This window comes from Ahaetulla prasina, chromosome 2 (assembly GCF_028640845.1).
Source record: "Ahaetulla prasina isolate Xishuangbanna chromosome 2, ASM2864084v1, whole genome shotgun sequence".
NCBI lineage: Eukaryota > Metazoa > Chordata > Lepidosauria > Squamata > Colubridae > Ahaetulla > Ahaetulla prasina.
In genome coordinates, this window is record NC_080540.1 from 197,250,250 (window position 1) to 197,269,317 (window position 19,068).

Consider the following 19,068-nt stretch of genomic DNA (forward strand, 5'->3'; position numbering starts at 1 on the left):
CCCACTCATCCATCTGTAATCCATTTACTCTAATAACCAAGACCATAATTAGCACCTCCTTCTCCCTCCCCCCATGTAGAACAAATATTACAATGAATGCCTGAAATATTTCTTCCTAAAATAGGAATAGAATTATAGGAAATTAGTTATTTTGTAAAAAAAAATAATCCTTTGACTATTACTTTGTTACAGCCATGTTTCTCTTTTATCCTTCTCTCTCTCCCTCCCACCTTCTCTCTCAGAGAGCGAGCAAGCATGTATGTTACTTGATGATGTGGGGATTATAGTTCAAAATATGCTGCTTTGGGAATTCTGGAAGTCAGAATTTAAACTTATCAGTGGGATTGGAAAGGCTGCTGTAAGCCATTTTTAAAGCCAAATATGATTTGTCCTAATTGGAAGCTCTGATTTTAAAGATAAGGTATGTCCAAAGTTTCAGTACTGTGTTTGCTTAAACAACCCAACCCAGCTATTTGTGAGGCAAATATAACATGGTCAAATGATAGCGTTTAGAGTCACAGTCTGAATCTGTTATTCAGATTGTATAACAATATTATTTTGGTAAGATTGATGGATCAAAAATTGATGAATTGATCAGTCAAGTGTTAAGAATTATTTAGAACAAGAAACTTCATTTTGCATATTGTCTTGATATCCACTCAGAAATTAGTTCTCAGGAAAAAGCACAAACATTAGAGTCCTACAGCACAATCACGTAGCTGTTTACTAAAAGTAAATCCCACTGAGTCTAGCAAAGCTTTTATTCTGAAATTAGAGGGTACAGAATTGCATTAATCCTTCAGAGGCTTACTTCTGAATAGACACAGATAGAATTGTGTTGTTACTTATTAGCAGGATTAATGGTTAGCAAACTTGTTTTTGTAGTTTAAAACCATATTTGAGAAGCAATTGAATTGCCATTTTTTAAAAAAATTAATGCATTGAAAAGATTTAGCAGTGTTAGTTAAGGCTTCTGCAAATGTGATTAGTTATTTCTTAAATGTTTTTCTTCTTTTGCTTTTGTCTAAGATCTACATATGGTTTTGCTGTTATCAAAAGAAATTAGAACACAGATAAAGCAAACTGCGGCCAGTTTAAGTGCCTAGAGACCAAAGAGACAATCAGCTTGTTGTCTCCATATCTTGATCCACCTGCCTTTCTGACAGACTTCATTGGTCAGCTAAGCGACCTGTGCAAATGCTGAACAGTGAAGCTACATAGCTCAGACTTCAAGATGGAAACCCACCATACTTCATTGTGTCTGATTTTTCAAAGCACTGAAGCACTGTCACTGAGATTATCCTTTTTCTAATATAGTGAACATTTCTGAACTATGTACAGATTGCTGTTGCTGGCACACCCTGCTATCACTGTATGTAAAAGATATCTGGGGAACCTGTTTTTACTTAGAATTGTTAGGAAAACTAAACATACCCAGTGATATGCACATATAGTATGAAAATTAGACCAGAAACTACTCAAGCCTGATCAATCAAGTTTAACACTGCTAATTAATTAGTCTTGTGTTCCCCCTCTGGAGAGCTTGTTCCACTCTGCAGCTGCTAATACTATTCCTAATATAGAGGCTGCATGTTGCTAGTATGTTTAATGACCATTAAAATACCTTGTTTTCCATGCATTTATGGAATCTTATTTAAGACTGCTGACATAATTATGCACAGTTCACAGGGGTTGTGACAAAAATGTTCATGCATGTGTCAGATGGCCAAGAAACATAACACTATGCTTTTAGTAATTGAAATTAAAGAAAGATGTCTATATGCATAACCTTTAATGCAAGTGTCTGATGATGAAAATGAAATTTTAGTCTTGCTATTTAGACTCGCTGAATAATAGAATAGAAATAGAATAGAATAGAATAGAATAGAATAGAATAGAATAGAATAGAATAGAATAGAATAGAATAGAATAGACTTTTTTATTGACCAAGTGTGATTGGACACACGAGGAATTTGTCTTGGTGCATATGCTCTCAGTGTACATAATACAAAGTTCTAGATTGAATAGAATTACAGAATAACATACTTTAACCTGTACGTGGCCTCTTTCCTGATGCTTCCCAGTCTGTTTATTGTGAATGCCTTCATCTGTGCTGTTTTTGTAAATAAACACTGTAGAAACCTCCACAAATTTACTCATATCCATATTTAGAGGTCGCTCAACTCCTTAAAGATTCTGGGAATAGATAAGAAATAGATAAGAAAAACGAATAGATAAGAAAAACTAGATGTGGAAGTAGAAATAAAAAGACATTTAGTTGACTAGAAAAACAATATACTGAACAATTTGGCAGATATAACAAATAGTACAAATGTAACACAAGCCTCTCCTGAATCCCATGCCCTGGGGGGATAACCATATTTTTAACAATTTCATAAACACTATGATGAATCTATGCAGGGAGGTTGTTACTGAGGGTCAGTGCTGGAGGAGGTAGGAGCACTTCCTATGTCCTGTGAGATGACACTGTTTAATTGATGAGATCCAGAGGGTACCCACCTTGTCGGATCATACCGGATATGCTAAAGCAGCTGAAAATTGGCAGTCCTTCATATAGCCATCCCTGTGCCATAAAGGGCTTTAGGATGATAGCCAGCATCTTGAAAATTTCACCTGGAAATCTTTTTGTCATTCTCACTTTTATTTTAAATTTTTCAAAAGTAGTTTATACTTATTTTTGCCCTTTCCTCGCAGCGAACATATTCATTGATATGACTCTCTTCTTGATTTGGACTTGTGATGTTTTATTCAGATGGCAGCAATTATTATTTTGTGTGTTGCACAAAATTATGCTATTAATGGTTTTTGGAAGACAAATAATCTGGGACAAATATGTAGTATGCAAAGAGCTCAGCCTCTTTTGTTCAACCTGGTAAACATAGAATGTTCTGATCCATCAAGTCAGATGCCTGCAGAAATAAGTCCCTCAAATGTTTCTTGGTGACATTTGGCAACACTCTACCAACTTTCATAACAGTATGTTTTTCAAGTTTCCACTATATATTTTTTTTAAACTCTTGGCTTCAGACCTTCAAAAAAAACAGAGAATACTGGTTCGTAATGAAGCATGAGCATTTTATTCCAAATGGCAGCATATTTTTAAGAAGAAACTAGAAGTTGCTGAATATGTATTTTTTGAAGACACCAGATTGGCCCCTAAATAAATTAACATGCCTGCTTTTTCCTGTCTTTATGCCTCCCAGCTAATTATATATTAGCACACCCAAAGTTGACCTTTTGATGATTATAACATTACTGCAAAAAGAGAGCTATGATAGAGTATTTGCATGGTACAATTCTGTGTAGCAAATATGGTGATCCTTGTTTAATGACCACTCTTTCAGCACCATTGTAAGTAACTTAGAATTCTGGGAGTTGAAGTCCACACATCTCAAAATTGCCAATGTTCAGAAACAGTGCTTTATACATTGCCACTATGTATGTAATATTGGAAGAATTAGCAATTTTAATGCAGGAAGGTGAATATGAATTAAAGATGCTGTGTTTCCCTGAAAATAAGACCTGGTCTTATTTTCAAAAAAGATCTTACATTTTTTAGGGCTCCAAAATAAGCATTAGGGCTTATTTTCAGGGAAACATGATATTGGAGAAACCTAGAGAAACTTCCTCCTCTAGGAGGAGAGACCTAGAAATAATGCAAGATTTCAACTTCTCAGGCATGTGTTGGATGGCCAACTTAACCAAGACTTCAAGATCCCTAAAATTCTTACCGAATGCTTCTCTTTCAAGAAAGTTAAAATAGAGACAATGGGATCAGTTCTCCTAGATCTGATCCTAATCAATAGGAATGAGCTGATTAAAGAGACTAAAGCAGTGGGTGTCTTGGACCCAACTAATTTGTATTTTAAGGTTTTATAGAAAGAGAAATAGGAGCATAGTCATACATGGTAGACTTTTATTTCAGGAGCATCAACTTAACCAGTCTTCCTGCATAGTCCCAACATCACCAAAAAAAAGAAGGGTTGGTTTAGCAGTGTTATAAGTAAGGTAAAGACAAAAGAAAGGTGTCACTGCTTAGAGAAGATGGCAGAATGGTTGCAAGTGATGGGGAGACAGCAGAGCTCATCAGTTCCTGTTTTGCTTTGGTCTCCCCACTCCTTAAGGGAATTGTGTTCCAATGGACCAAAGCAGAACAGCTAACAAAAAGAGGGAGTAACATGTCAAGTCATGCTGAACTAACTCAGTCTTCATTTTTAACACAATGACCACTATTTCACTATGATATCCCTGAATAAAACATTTAATGAAGTCTCCTATGAAATCCTAATAAAGAAGAGGACAAAATATAGCCTGTATTGTGCTACCATTAGATGAATATAGAACTGGTTATACTGCCATGCCCAAAGAGTGCTTATCAGTGCTTCCAAATCAATCTGGAAGGAAGTGAGAGGTGACATACTACAGGCTCTGTTCTAGGCTATGGACTGTCCAAAATATTTATCAGTGACTTGGAAAAGGGCTTGGAAAATATTACTAAATTTGCAGACAGCACAAAAATTTAGAAAGGGAACAATTCTGTGTTCAACAGACCATGTCTATAGTATTACGTTCAGTTTTAGGAAACACTTTGCAAGCTGGAATCTGACCAGAGGAGAGCAGTCAAGATGATAAAGAATCTGGAAGGAAAAAGAAAACTATGAGAGGTGGTTAGAGGTGCCGGTTCTGTTTAACTTGGACAGGAGAAGACTGCAAGGAGATTATAGCTATTTTCAAGTTGAAGACTAGGCAGACTTGTTCCAAATTGTTCCACAACTAGGAAATGGATACATATTTCAGTTGGGTATCAGGAAAATGTCCTAATGATAAGAACTGCTCTATAAAGGAATAGGAGACTTCCTCAGGAGATTGTGGACTTTTTGCTGGAGATATTTCTGTAGAAGCTCAGTGGTTACCTGCTGGGATGGCTGCTGCAATAGCAGATTCCTGTAACAAGCAGGAGGGTTGGACTAGTTAACGAAACCCTCAGTGCTTGCCTTGTATTTATTTATTTATCATTACTTCCCTTGTCATGTTTGCCTTTTATTTATGATTCTCTGTAGCTTTTAAAAATCTTTTTTTAACAAAAAAAATTATATCTGTGCTATATATACATGTATTCTTCTGTTTCTGCTATTTGGAGAAATGGGAACATGTAAACAAATCACAAAAGTGCCGCACTGACAGAGTAGTTGAAGAAAGTGCTAGTTTGCTTGAGCAGAGTGTTTTTTTTTTCAAACTTGACAACTTTTAAGAAATGTGGATGTCAACCTGCTGCTTGGACAATTCTGGGAGTTGAAATCCATGCAGCTTAAAGTTGCCAAGATTGAAAAACACTGCTCCAGCAGCTACTTGCAAGGTGATATCTGTTGTTTATATTAAGTTGCCTTATCGGTAAGAGGGGCAACACATACATTTCATAAATTATGTTATACTGTCAAGTTAAGACTCTTCTTGGGCCAATAGTATAAAAAAGAAACAAGTAGAAAAATGAATCCTAGTCCCATGACATAAAGCTAGAGAAGTCTTAGTAAAGGTAAAGGTTCCCTTCGCACATATGTACTAGTCGTTCCCGAATCTAGGGGGCGGTGCTCATCTCCGTTTCAAAGCCGGAGAGCCAGCACTGTCCGAAGATGTCTCCGTGGTCATGTGGCTGACTAAACACCAAAGGCGCACGGAACGCTATTACCTTCCCACAAAGCTGGTCCCTATTTTTCTACTTGCATTTTTTACATGCTTTCGGACTGCTGGGTTGGCAGAAGCTGGGGCATGTAACGGGTGCTCATCCTGGTGCTCATCCTGTTACGCGGCACTAGGGATTCGAACCGTTTAACTGCTGACCTTTCAATGAACAAGCTCAGCTTAGCCACTGAGCCACCAAGTCCCTATTGAGAAGTCTTAGCCGAGGGCAATTCAGATGAACAAAGGAGCTATGGATCAGCTTCCCTGTAAGAAAAAGTTGTGATATTTGGGGCTCTTTAGCATTGAAAGAAGGTGAATGTTAGGAGATATGATTAAGCTGTACAAAACTCACATGATGTGGATAAAGTAGATAGGGAGTAGATCTCCTTCCCAAAATACTAGAAAGAGAGGTTGGCTGTTCCCTAAATGGAATGTGAAATAGACCTCCTACCTCAGCCTTTCCCCAACACATCCAGAAGATGCCAGGTTGCGGAAGACAGTGCTATGTAAACCATTCTCTTGTTATGCTGGATTCTATATAATAACAGTTTGTAGTTCAAGTTCGCTAGAACATTTATACTTGAAAAAACATCTGATGGAATTCAAAGACTTCAGGTCTTTGAATTCCATCAGTTTCCATCAGACTTCAGGTCTTTGAATTCTTATATGTAATAATAATTTTGAAAATTGAGGTCCTGGGACTTAAACCTCCTTGTCTACCAGCACCGTAACTAGCAATTTCTGTGGAAGAATTCAGACAATCATCTTCACTTAATGAACCATGATGGTGAGTGAGCCTTTGGATTACATTTTGTACCATCTTCATTCCTATTTTGTAAGCACACCAGGAATTTTCCCATCAAAATATGATTTACTTGGAAAATGTGGATCATGACTTCAGAATTTGCTGAGGTAGATTGTCTGCCTATCTATCATGTTTATATATCGTTAGACTCAGATGACATCCAGTGATATACCCTAACAATAAAAATGTGGTAAGAAATAAAACAAATCATGTTTGGAAAAAATGATTAAAATTATTTAATTTTTTTAGCTGTTTTAGATAAAAATGTTGCTCATGCCTTTCATCCTTTTGATTTTTTGAATTGCAGCCCATCTACATCATTCCTGTCCATTAGCCTCATTGTTTGTGACTGATGGGAACTGTAGCCCAACTCATCTAGACAGAACTATATTGGGTGTTTATTCACTTGATTTTCTGGAGGAACTGCATGTGTCACAAGATAAAAAAGCACAAAAAAGCTTTGCATGGATGTCAGCATTTATCTGACTAAATATTGCTTGGGTAGCATTTATATTTCTTCATTTGGAAATGCAAAACAGGAAGAGAGATTATTTGGTGGAGGGAAGAGAAGAGGACTATAGAAAATTTTTCTTTTATTATGAGGAAAATGAGGTTGGGTTAGGGTTAACCCCTATACTATTACCCTTAATCAAGCAGGCTGAGTAACAAACTGTTTTATGATAAATTGAACAGAAGCAGCAATCAAAATTTAAAGAGTGACTAACACTACCAGAAAAATTAAGCAACTATTTTGAATTATTCAAAGCAATTTTTCATTTCCTGTTTCCTCTGAAGAGAACAGGTGTGCACTATCTGGCAAAAGATCACTCTTTAGAATTATTCCAGGGTTTTGTGTTTTGTTTTGTTTTTTGTAAGTTCTTTGGAATAAACACATTTGAGTAACATAATCTTTTAATGGGGAATTAATAGCCTGTGTTCTGGAAAATGATTCACTTAATGACACTGATGTGATATTTTACAGCAGAAGTGAAGCCTGTAGGGTGAACTTCAGGGGAAAAAAACTTAGCTGTTTTCTAGCCAAATACAGGAGTACTTGTGAGAACTTGGAGCACACTTTTGTTAGATCAACCTCAGATAATATTTTACTTGGCTAAGAGTAAAAGGTATATAAAAGCGATTCAGACATTTTTACCTCAGATTTGAAAGATGTTGGAGTCTTCAGTTTTGCATCTATTCTATTCACATTTTAAAATTCTGATACCTTTGTCGTGAGCTGTTCGGATATGTTAGAATAGTAAGTTTAATTAAAAAACTGTCAGTTATTCATTTCCTGCAGAAAATTGGGGTAGTAACTGTATGAATAAGGGAAGATTAATCACATGTGGAAGTTCGTTCCTAGTTATTTTGTTCCATGTTGATTGCTAGAGCTCCATGATATAAATCTTGTAGTGCACATTTTAATTCCTTGGCCATTGATTAGAGTGACTAATAAAGCCGCAAGTACTAAAGTAGAATTGATTAAAGTAAATTTTGTTCTTGGCTCAAAGTCATTTTTAATTAAAAAAACATTGACCACATAATTGGTGATCAGGAAGCAGTACATGATTAGTTTCATTCTTTTTGGGAATCGTTAGACATATAAAACCAATTATTACTCTTTGACGTTCAAATCTACTGAGAATTCATGGGCTGCCCCAAAAATGCTTTTTCAAGAGGCAACCAGACGTTCTTGTTTTTCTTTGAAGACCTTTTGCTTCTTATCCAAGAAGCTTCTTCAGCTCTGACTGGATGGTGGGAATGGAAGGATTTATATTCCTTGCAGACAGCTGGTCATTTGCATTGGAGGTTTATTTGTGTCCTCAGGGTCACCTGAGTGGCAAATGGGTGTGGAGCCTTCTTGGAACTGTTGAAAGGACTGTGTTGTAGACTGTAGATGATGTCTTATCCTTCCCCCTCTGTTGAGAGAGGGCTGTTCAATTTTGACATAGATCAGTGGTTCTCAACCTTTATAGTGCTGCGACCCCTTTAATACAATTCCCCACGATGTGGTGACCCCAACCGATCTCAGCGCGCCTCAGCAGCCGCAGAAGGGGAAAAAAAGCGGCAAACTGGTTTTTTGAATTTATCGCACCTGAAGCCGTATTGGCTAGCGATCTGAACTGCTTGTGATTGCCTTGAGGACGGAGGCATTAAAGCGGAGACTCCTCCCCTATTAAGTTTATCGCGGCTGAAGCCAGATTAGGCTAGCGATTGGGAGTGATTGCAGCTGGCTTGAGAGGGAGACATCAGAGCAAAGATTTCTCTCTTTTTTAATTCATCGCGCCTGAAGCTGAATTCAGCTAGCGATTTGAAGAGCCTGCAGCTGGCTTGTGGAGTCAACCATTGGAGTGCGATTCTTTGACTTGCAAGTATACTTTCCATATTTCCGATGGTCTTAGGCGACCCCTGGCAAATCATCATTTGACCCCCAATGGGGTCGTGACCCACAGGTTGAGAACCGCTGACATAGATGGTGTCTTTGAACCTCTTTCAAACCAGCAGTCCTCTCTGTCCAAAATGTGGACTTTGCTGTCTTCAAAAGAGTGGCCTTTGCCTTTTAAATACAGATGGACTGCTGAATCTTGTCCTGAACGAACATGGGTTTGTTCTCCAATGCTGAGCCATGTGATTACGAAGTGGTTGTTTTGTTTCCCCAATATATAGATCTGCACAAATTCATGAGCCATTGCATTTTAGATGACTGGATACAATACATTAATCTTAGAAGCTATCCAGTATTTCAGGAAGAAGTATATAAAACCTATCAGAATAGTATATATTCCATTTGCCACGCATGAGCTTTATCTGAGTTTCAAGAATGGGCTGGAATATATAAAACCTTGTGTATAGGAGCATGACATAATGTAATATTTATAATGGTAGTCCTTGACTTACGATCATTCATCTAATAATGATTCAAAGTTCTGACAGCCTGGGAAAAATTGACATGACCCATCCTTGAAGTTACGACTTTGCAGTCACATTATTTTAATTCAGGTGCTTGGCAACCAGCTTGTATTTATGATGGCTGCAGTGTCTTGCAATCATGTGATTGTGATTTGCAATCTTCCCAGCCAGCTTTTGACAAGCATTGTCAACTAGGGAACTCATATTTGCTTAATGACCAGGGTAAAAATAGCTGTAAAACTGGATCTAGTCATGTGAGAACTTGCTTAATGACTGCATTGCTTAACAATGAAAATTCTGGTCTTGATTGTGATAGTAAGTCGAGGACTACCTGTATATCTGTCTCTTAGAGGCTGAGGAAAGGTGGACTATAATATACTATTGAATAGAAGCATCATTAATGGAAAAGTTCAAGTTTTTCTCCTCTAGTTTGATGAGGAAACTAAAATTTCACAGCTGAAGTTCTGAAAAGCTGGTTAAGTAGCAATCTGCCTACTTGAGGGTAAGCACCATTCAAATTCCCTGGCTTTAATTCCTAAGAGGTATGCACAGATAATCCTCAATTTACAATCACAATTGAGCCCAAAAATTCCATTGCTAAGCAGTTGTTAAGTGAGTTTTGCCCTATTTTACAACCCTTCTCGCCACAGTTGTTAGGTGAAGCACTGTAGCTGTTAAGTTAGTAACACAATTGTTAAATGAATCTGGCTTCTGCATTGACTTTGCAAAGGGTAGCAAAAGGTGATCACCTAAACCTCGGACACTGCAACTGTCATAAGCACATGCCAGTTGCCAAGTGTCCAAATTCTGATCACATGACCATGGGGATGCTACAATGGTTGTGGATGGTTATAAGTCATTTTTTTAGTGCCATTGTAACTTCAAATGGTACAAAATTAATGGTTGCAAGTCAAGGACTCCCTGTACACAGTTAGGCTGTAAATGTTAAATTTATAGTTGGGCTGTGACCAAATATCCTTTTCCTAGCTGTTTGTGTACTTATACCCATAAACATAGGTGGATATTTAACATAATAAAATTGTGGTATTTACTTCCTTTTTTTAGATTTATTTATTTATTTATTTATTTATTTATTTATTTATTATTTAAATTTGTATACCGCCCTTCTCCCGAAGGACTCAGGGCGGTTCACAGCCAAGTAAAAATACACAATACACTATAAATACAATTAAAATACAATTAAAAAACTTATTTAAATTGGCCACAATTAAATTTGGAGATAAAACCCATTAAAAAACCCATAACTTAAAAAACTAACCCAGTCCAGCGCAGATAAATAAGTAAGTTTTAAGCTCGCGGCGAAAGGTTCGGAGGTCCGGGAGTTGACGAAGTCCTGGGGAGTTCGTTCCAGAGGCGGAGCCCCACAGAGAAGGCCCTTCCTGGTGTCGCCAGACGACACTGTCGCGCCGACGGCACCCTGAGGAGTCCCTCTCTGTGAGAGCGCACGGGTCGGTGAGAGGTATTCGGTAGCAGCAGGCGGTCCCGTAAGTAATTTAGCTATAAATTTGAAAATGTTGTAAATAAAAAGAAAGGAAAATGGTTTGAAGAATGAAGCTTCCAAGATGAAGATGACTGGAGAAAGATGCCAAGATCTTTGAAAGCCTTGATCTTCCAATAACTTTTGGCAGTTATTAATCTTCCATTTTTTGGGGAATGTTTAGCATACTACTTGTTGAATACAATCACCCTGATTGTCACATGGTTGATTGCTGGTATTTCAGAAAGACAGAATAACGCTAATGAATGGAAGTTTGTGAAGCATTACTTGGGAAAGAAACACAAGATCACAAGACCATCATCAGAATGGCAGATTAGAGCTTAGTATAATGACTGGAAAATGGGTAAAATTTGGCTTCAGTAAGAGCTTCAAAAAATTGTAAATATTAAAAGCACCAGCATAGAGCCCTGTTTAACTCTCTCAGAACTTGGAATAGGATTGTTCATTATTTGAGCACTGAATCGTTATTGTATCCATGTTTGACTGGGTCTTATATTAATTTTTGCTCCAAAACACACATTAGGGCTTATTTTCTGGTTAGGTCTTATTTTCAGGGAAATACGGTACTAGATGCGCCTATCTGACTGACAATCTTAACTAGGGCGTATTTTGGGGGTAGAGCTTATGAGCATCTGAAAAAAATGCTAGGGGTTATTTTCTGTTTGGGTCTTATTTTCAGGGAAACACAGCAGTATATTAATGCAACCTCATAAGTAATTGTAGGAGCCAGTGAAAGTTAAAGGAAGCTGCTAGCTTTTCCCACTATCTCTCATGAAGGATTGAATCAAATGCTGCTTTCAGATCTTTGAAAGTAGTGTCAAGAACACCACTAGGAGCGTACTGGGTACAGATGTAATGCAAAGTGATACATCGATGAGCAAAAGGAAAATCTGTCCTAAAACCGGTTTGCTTCATTGCTAAAAAAATATTATTGGATTATCTCATCAATAAATGTATAAAAATGCTTAGCATATAATGTGCCAAGTATACATAGTAAGCTTATAGGATGGTAGTTACCTGGATTGGTTTTTACAGCATCACTCTTTAATAGAAATTGAGCAAAATGTGACAGGCGTTGTGCTACTGTTCTTGAAGAAGGTCCAGATTTCAACTAAAGATGGGGAGAGAAGGGTGTAATGAATTAGGAGAATCAGCCATTTTGACAGCTTGAGATTGAAGAAGCAGATTCTTTACTGCTTTTTCAGTGGCAGTAGGAGTTGGTGTCAGATTACCTAGATCAGCTTTGAGATGTACAATAGTGTTATTAAACCTTCTTTTAAGTTGTTCAGGCTTTCTGTAATAATGGTGTGTTTCCTACTTGGGAGCTATGAAAAATATGTAATTCTACCATCTCTGACAAATGTGGGGCAGGACTCATTTGGAAAATATGCTCCTGGTGCCTGATGAATCCAATTGTTTCCAGAAAGCACTTAGGGAACTCCGAGTTATGAAGTGGGCAGCTCTGCCCAATGCTTGGTGAGCTATTGGCAGAAGGAAGGAAATAAAGAGCTGAATGAGATTCCCCTGAGAAATAACTTTCTGCTGATCAATCCCTGTTGATCTCTTGGTGAGGATTTCCAAAAAAAGGCAGCCAAAACAATCCCTAGAGCAGGGGTCTCCAACCTTGTTCCCTTTAAGACTTGTGGACTTCAACTCCCAGAGTTCCTCAGCCAGCAAAGCTGGCTGAGGGACCCTGGGAGTTGAAGTCCACAAGTCTTAAAGGGAACAAGGTTGGAGACCCCTGCCCTAGAGAGAGAGATGCCTTTGTTTTTCTTCCTTACTAAGTACAACAACTCTTGAAGATAACTAACCCCCTATTGAGAGTCAGTTTGGTGTAGTAGTTAAGGCATCAGCCTAGAAAGCAAGAGACCATGAGTTCTAGTTCTTTCTTGGACACAAGGCCAGCTGGGTGACCTTTGGCCAGGCATTTTTTTTCATTCCTAGGAAAGAGTCAATGGTAAGTCACTTCTGAAAAACCTTGCTAAGAAAACGGAAGGGACTTGTCCTTGTAGTCTCTGAGAATTGACACAGTTGAATGGAAGTAAATAAATAAATCCCTTATTATATTAGTAAAAAGCCAACAGCAAGATATGATACTTGGTCTGGTCACCATAGCCAAGGCTGCTGAAATTGGCTAGAATCTTTGACTTTAGCTTAGTTATTCCCAAGCTTGAGAAAAGTTGGATGGAGGCTGATCTGGAGATTATAGGAATTGAATGTAGTGCCAACCATTTGGAGAATAACAGAAGACAGATAAGGTTGTTGCTAGAGTTTGAAGAAGTCTCTGTGTGAATCACAATCTCTGTATTGGGTGTGGTTCTTGATGACATGGCAGTGACTAAGACAGTGGAGATGCAGTAGTTATGGCCTTCTCTGATTGGGTAGCCCTACTAAGTATCTGCTTGTTAGTATCTGCTTGAATGAGCAGCTCATATCCCACACGAGAATATGGCACAATCTGAAGTTGGTTAGAAGGAGGCAAGACCAAAGCAAAGAACCATGCAGAAGTGTGGGTGCGCACATGTGAATGGTAATCTCCCTGTAACCTTGCTTTGAATTTGTGGGGATCTATTTAATTTTGCTGGTTTCATCTGAAAATCCAAATGACCATAATATATCTGAATGCAGTTTTGAGCACTACGGAATGCAGTAATCTAGTCATAACGCTACCAAAGCTAGAATTAACTGCGTTTGTGTGCCTCCTATCCCTTATGTTAATAAGTTAGTGCAGGTCCATGTTTAAAATCGCCAGTTTTCCACTGCCAGGTCTCGGTTTTTCTTAGGAAGAAAAAATGTTGCCCTTTCTCAGACTTCCTGGAGCCTTTTGCTACATGATCTTGTTCCAGCTATTCTGAGCTGCTAATCTAATGTGGAAAGAGGATGGGATTGTGCATGTGTATTTGTGTTAAGAGAATGTGCTGAAACCAGGCAAATGGCTTTGTGTTAGTGATCCCATTTGCTTTGCAGTTTTGATATGGAAGCATTTGGAGGGGCATAGTTTCAGTGGGTGAGCCAAACCCAAAAGAGGTTTTTGTTTTGCATGTGGTTAGTGCTGAAAGTTTTTCTTTAAAAGAAGGGGCAGAGAAACCTCCTGTGGCAGTTAACAAGGTGGTTTAAGAATGACTGTAAATAAATTTCCACTTCTAAATGGCAATGTATTTATTGCTGGGTTGAGGTTTGTGGATTACAATTAGGCAAATCCATCACCATCTGCCGAGTTGAATTTTATTTATTCACAGCTTTGATTTTAATTCCATGATAAAAGAACAAAGGCAGCGTGGAGTTCCCAGACAGTATCTCATCCAGGAACTTTCCATATAGATTCCTTGTTACACTACTACAGATATGATTATAAATACAAGCTTGTCCTAAATAGTCATTGTGGCTATATAATAAAAAAGAATCTCTAAAGGGGTAAAAAAGAAATAATCCAGTTTAGTTTAGACAAGTTTGATAGTAGATCATCTAAAGATGTAATTTCTGTAGGTTGCTTTTAACAAGTCTGATTTATGCTTATAGTACCTAAGGCTGGTGTAGATATGATATTGACTCAGCCTTTCATCCTTCCGAGTTCGGTAAAATGAGGACCCAGATTGCTGGGGGCAATATGCTGACTCTGTAAACTGCTTAAGAGGACTATAAAGCACTGTAAAGCAGTATATAAGTGCTATTGCTAGCTTAACTATGATTAAGGACTCCCATTTGTAATGTATCATAATATATTATGTTACAGATATCTTACCAGAAACACTTTTTGAATTAAGAAATTGCAACATGCAAATATGTTTTAAGAAACAAATGTTACCTTTGAAAAATAAACCTTCTGTGTTAGATGCATCTATTAGTTTGTCTTGAATATCAACCTGATGATGATGATGATGATGATGATAATGACAATAATAATAATAATAATAATAATAATAATAATAATAATAATAATAATAATAATAATAATAATAATACCTCATAAACAAATCTTCCTAAAGCCTTGTAATATGTTGACCACTGTACAGACATGGCCAAGTTTCATTCATTGAAAAAAAGAATAAACAGCTTTATATAGTTTCCATGGTGTGCCAAGATGCTTTCACCAAGCTTAGAAATATAGCAAGACCTCTGAAAGATCTGTGAACAAAGAATCTTTGGAGTAGGTGGCACACATAAGTAAAGTAAGTTTTAAAACAAAACTGTGAAGAATATCTTGGGAGTAGGGCCAATCTGCAAAATGGGTCTTTTATGTATTGCTAATGCTACGTTCAGTTTCACTACAATATTCAAGAGAGCAATGGAAAAAAGTGAGCACATGCAACCTTGAGATCATTTCTTTAATCTAGGACATGGGTGTCAAACTCGTGGCATCACATTGCTGTCACATGACTTTTGTGACGTTTTTCCCATTCTTGAAGCCTGCACATGACACATCCGGCCTGTGAGCTGCCAGTTAGACACCCCTGATCTAGGATGTCAAAAAACAACAACAACCTGTCATCCTTCTAACCAGCAGTATAGGGAATATGCCTCTAGTTACTGGTCTAGATCCAATTCCCCACCCTGCTCAATGAAGTGTATGATGAGGGAAGTCCAGAATTAACAATGGCTGAGGAAAGCTTGATGTGCCAGAGTGTAGGACACAAGTACCCAGACCAAGTGCAACAGAAGGTGGAGGCCAACAAAATAGAATTTTAAACTAAAATGATGTAGAAAATAAGAAAGATTGTGTCTTGACTTTTGACAGGTGGGATACCTATGAGAATAATGTTAACCCTTTTGCTTAGATACTACCCTTCTATAGTAAAAATTCCAGAGATGCAACACTTAGGAACCCAAAATGAGATTTCTGAAATATGTTTTGAGTTTTGCACATAACGGCTTCAGAAACATAGCTAGAATTAACCTTGGCGCCTACTGTAGTTTTTAGATTCTTTAAAAAGTCTTGCAATGACTCTCAAAGAGTCACCTGCCACCCACAACCTTATTTGATCTGATCCTGTTTTGTTTTGTTTTCTCCTCCCAGTTGGTCCACTGCATGTGGAGTTTTCACAAGTTGTGAATCTGAAGAATGTGGAGAAGGAAAATCCAGAACTCAGGGAAGGAGGCCGCTATACACCAAAGGACTGCAAAGCACTTCAGAAAGTGGCAATTATTATCCCTTTCAGAAATCGAGATGAACACTTGAAATACTGGTTGTTTTACCTTCATCCAATCCTGCAAAGGCAGCAGCTCGATTATGGTATCTATGTGATTAATCAGGTAAGAGTTGCAGTACTGAAGAGATTGGTGCACATACGAAAGAGGTATGTGTGTGCTGTTGGTTTCTTTTGGGTATGTTTTTGTACTGCATAGTGATGAAATAGGAAGCTTAATCTTTTGAAAGATCCTTGCTTTGCATGCTATAACAAAATCAATAACAGTTGCTTTAATTTTTTAAATTTCTAAACTGTATGCCCTATATTCCTGGCTTACGAAAGCAACTAACTGCCTTTAAAAATGAACCAAGTACAATAGAAAAACATTACAACACTATAAGCCAAGGCTTTTATAAGAACTTCAAAGTAGATTATTAAAAAAAAAAAAAAAACAACCCCACCCCAATCTTTTATGTCTGCCCAATTCCAGAATTGCTGCCAATGGTCTCCAAAGCATCGAAAGCGAGGTCCTCGAATTACATCTGAACCTCCAATAATAAAGCTATAAAGAGACGGCATTACAGTTATTTCTGCTGTTGAATAGTTAATGCAGTAAATTGACCACTTAGCTTGTTAACCTATAAAGAACTATAATGAGTAACTCTCCCATAGTGAGTTAACTTATTCTTATACAATTAAAATAATCATGGGGGCCTGTCATATTTTGCCTGAGTAGAAATAGTAAAGTTACAAAATTCTATAAAAATCCAAAGATTCATGTAGCAATACTAAGTTGTGGCCTGTGATACCTCAAGGTGTTTTTGATTAATGACGATTTTGTTCGTATCACATCTTTATTCTCAGACATCAGTTCTTAGAATATATTTCTTTGGGTGAATTTCCTTCTTTCTGTATTATTAGTCCTATTGAGATGCCTAGGTTCACCAGCCAGAGAGAATGCATTTTTATCTTTGTGATAGTCAAAGAAGGACATTTAATCCCCCCCCATCCCCCCGCACTTTTGACTTCTTTCTTTTAGGGCACATTGCATAGGAAAATATGTTATTGTCAGGTTGTAAGGGTAAAAGGCATGTAGGAAATTTGGACGGGTGAGCAAGGAAGCTAAGGATCAGTACTCTGATATAGGCAAAGAAAGTTGAATTTTTCTTAGAAAAGTTACTGAGACTCAATACTGGTTGGTCTAGGAGCTTTAGATTAGTGACTTGCAGAGTGTAAGTGACATACCTTTCTGCTCTTACCGATAGCCTTGGCCACCAAAGAACCTTATCACATTATTTTTAATTTATGTCTTATGGCATCCATTTGGCTTGTATTATAACTACCTTTCTTGTATTGACGCAATATCCATATCAGAGCACATGGCTACAAATAGTAAGAAATGCATTAAGAGTGTCGTGGCCAATTCTTCTGATAAATAATGAATGTATTTACACCACTAAAACAATCAACAAGTGGCGTATCTTCCCATAATGTGAACCACAAGTCATGGTCGAACTTGCAAAGTTTAATCGGTTTGCATAAAGGTGTCCGTTCTAGGGGTTTTCTTGTTTTGTGAGCCTTCAGGATGTGATTCTCATGTGCCAGTTTCATAGGCTGTGAAGTTTGCCAGTTTCATAGACTATGCACAGCTGCATGATGTGCTTACTAATACCTGATTCTCAAGGAGGAACTAGTAGTTCTACATTCTCTATGTGGGTAGAGACTGCATCAGTTAAACATCCTGGTTTAGATGTGATTTCAGTCAAGATGTTCTGAATTTGTATGATCAGTCATTTGGTCAATTGGTCTTCCTCACGTTAAATTTCTTTTTGCCACTCCCCTGTTATATGCAAAAAGATTGAACATATTTTCTAAGTTGGCTTACCAAACAATTGGTGGGAATAATCCATTTTCTTTCAGGCCTAGACTAGCCTATTTAACATTGCTTGCTGGCATCATAATATCTATGTCTTGAGCCTTCATAGTGATGGGATTGGTTTTGGTACCTGACAGGTCAGAAAAACCTCACGAATTCTCCCTCTCTTTGCCTAGGAATAATATGTCTCACATACAGACTTGTAAAATGCTGCTCTTGGGACTCTCTGCTTGAATCACCTAATATGAGGACTCTTAAAAGGCAGATAACACTCCATAAAGTTTGGGAATCACTGAGTTATAATCCTCTTCCTATATATATGCTGTGGCTCAGATTTTATATCTGAGCAAACTTTGCTAATAGTTTCTACTAATGGCTTAACCAGAAGGCAACCATTGTACTTAGTTGGAGTTGACAACTTAAACTATCTTTTTAAATCTTCATGTTTTCTTTTGCAGCCTAGGATGGGATACGGTCATTTAATTGCAATATTTTAATGGCTGGAAGTAGCCCAGCCAGCCTCAATTTGATCCTTTTCAGATGTTTCTGACAACAAAGGCCTGCATTCATTGCTTAATTAAAACATTTGTGTGTTGGAGTTTATCACATCTGGAAGGGCCAGATAGGAAAACTGGGCTGAGTAGACATGGGTCTCAGGTGTGCTAGTGCTTCCTCCATTGCTACTCAAAGGCCACATAAAAATGATTGCTTGCCATTAAATAATTTTGTCAATGGAAGTATTCAGCTTGATTAACTTTATTATGGCAGGATGTTTTTTTCACATATCCAACCAGTTAAATATGCAACACTGTTGGCCATGATCCTTAAATTATCCAGATGGTGGTGGGGTTTTGCAAGAATTGTATATCTGCAGGGTTTTTTTAAAAAGTCTTTCTTTACTGTCTTGACAATTGCTTTTCTCTTTTTTTCTCCTCCTTGTCTGTCCTTCCTTTGCATCTATTCTTCCTTCTCTTTTCCCCCCTTCCTTTCTAAGGGGGAAATCTTCCCTTTTTCTTATTAAACCTGTCCTATAGCAAAGCAATCACTGAAGCACCAAGAATTTCTGTGTGAATGATTCTTACTACATCTGCATCCTTCTGTGTTCTGCATCTCATAGGAAAAAATAAGAGAGGGA

At 37.6% G+C, this 19,068-nt stretch overlaps 1 protein-coding gene across 1 annotated transcript in view; it reads left to right on the forward strand.

Moving 5' to 3' along the window:
• Positions 1 to 19,068, forward strand: part of LOC131189543 (uncharacterized) — a 91,038-nt gene that overhangs the window by 7,689 nt on the left and 64,281 nt on the right. Inside the window, exon 2 of the mRNA XM_058165691.1 lies at positions 15,946 to 16,181. Coding sequence (XP_058021674.1) covers positions 15,946 to 16,181 — 236 coding nt within the window. The remainder of the gene's footprint in view (positions 1 to 15,945; positions 16,182 to 19,068) is intronic.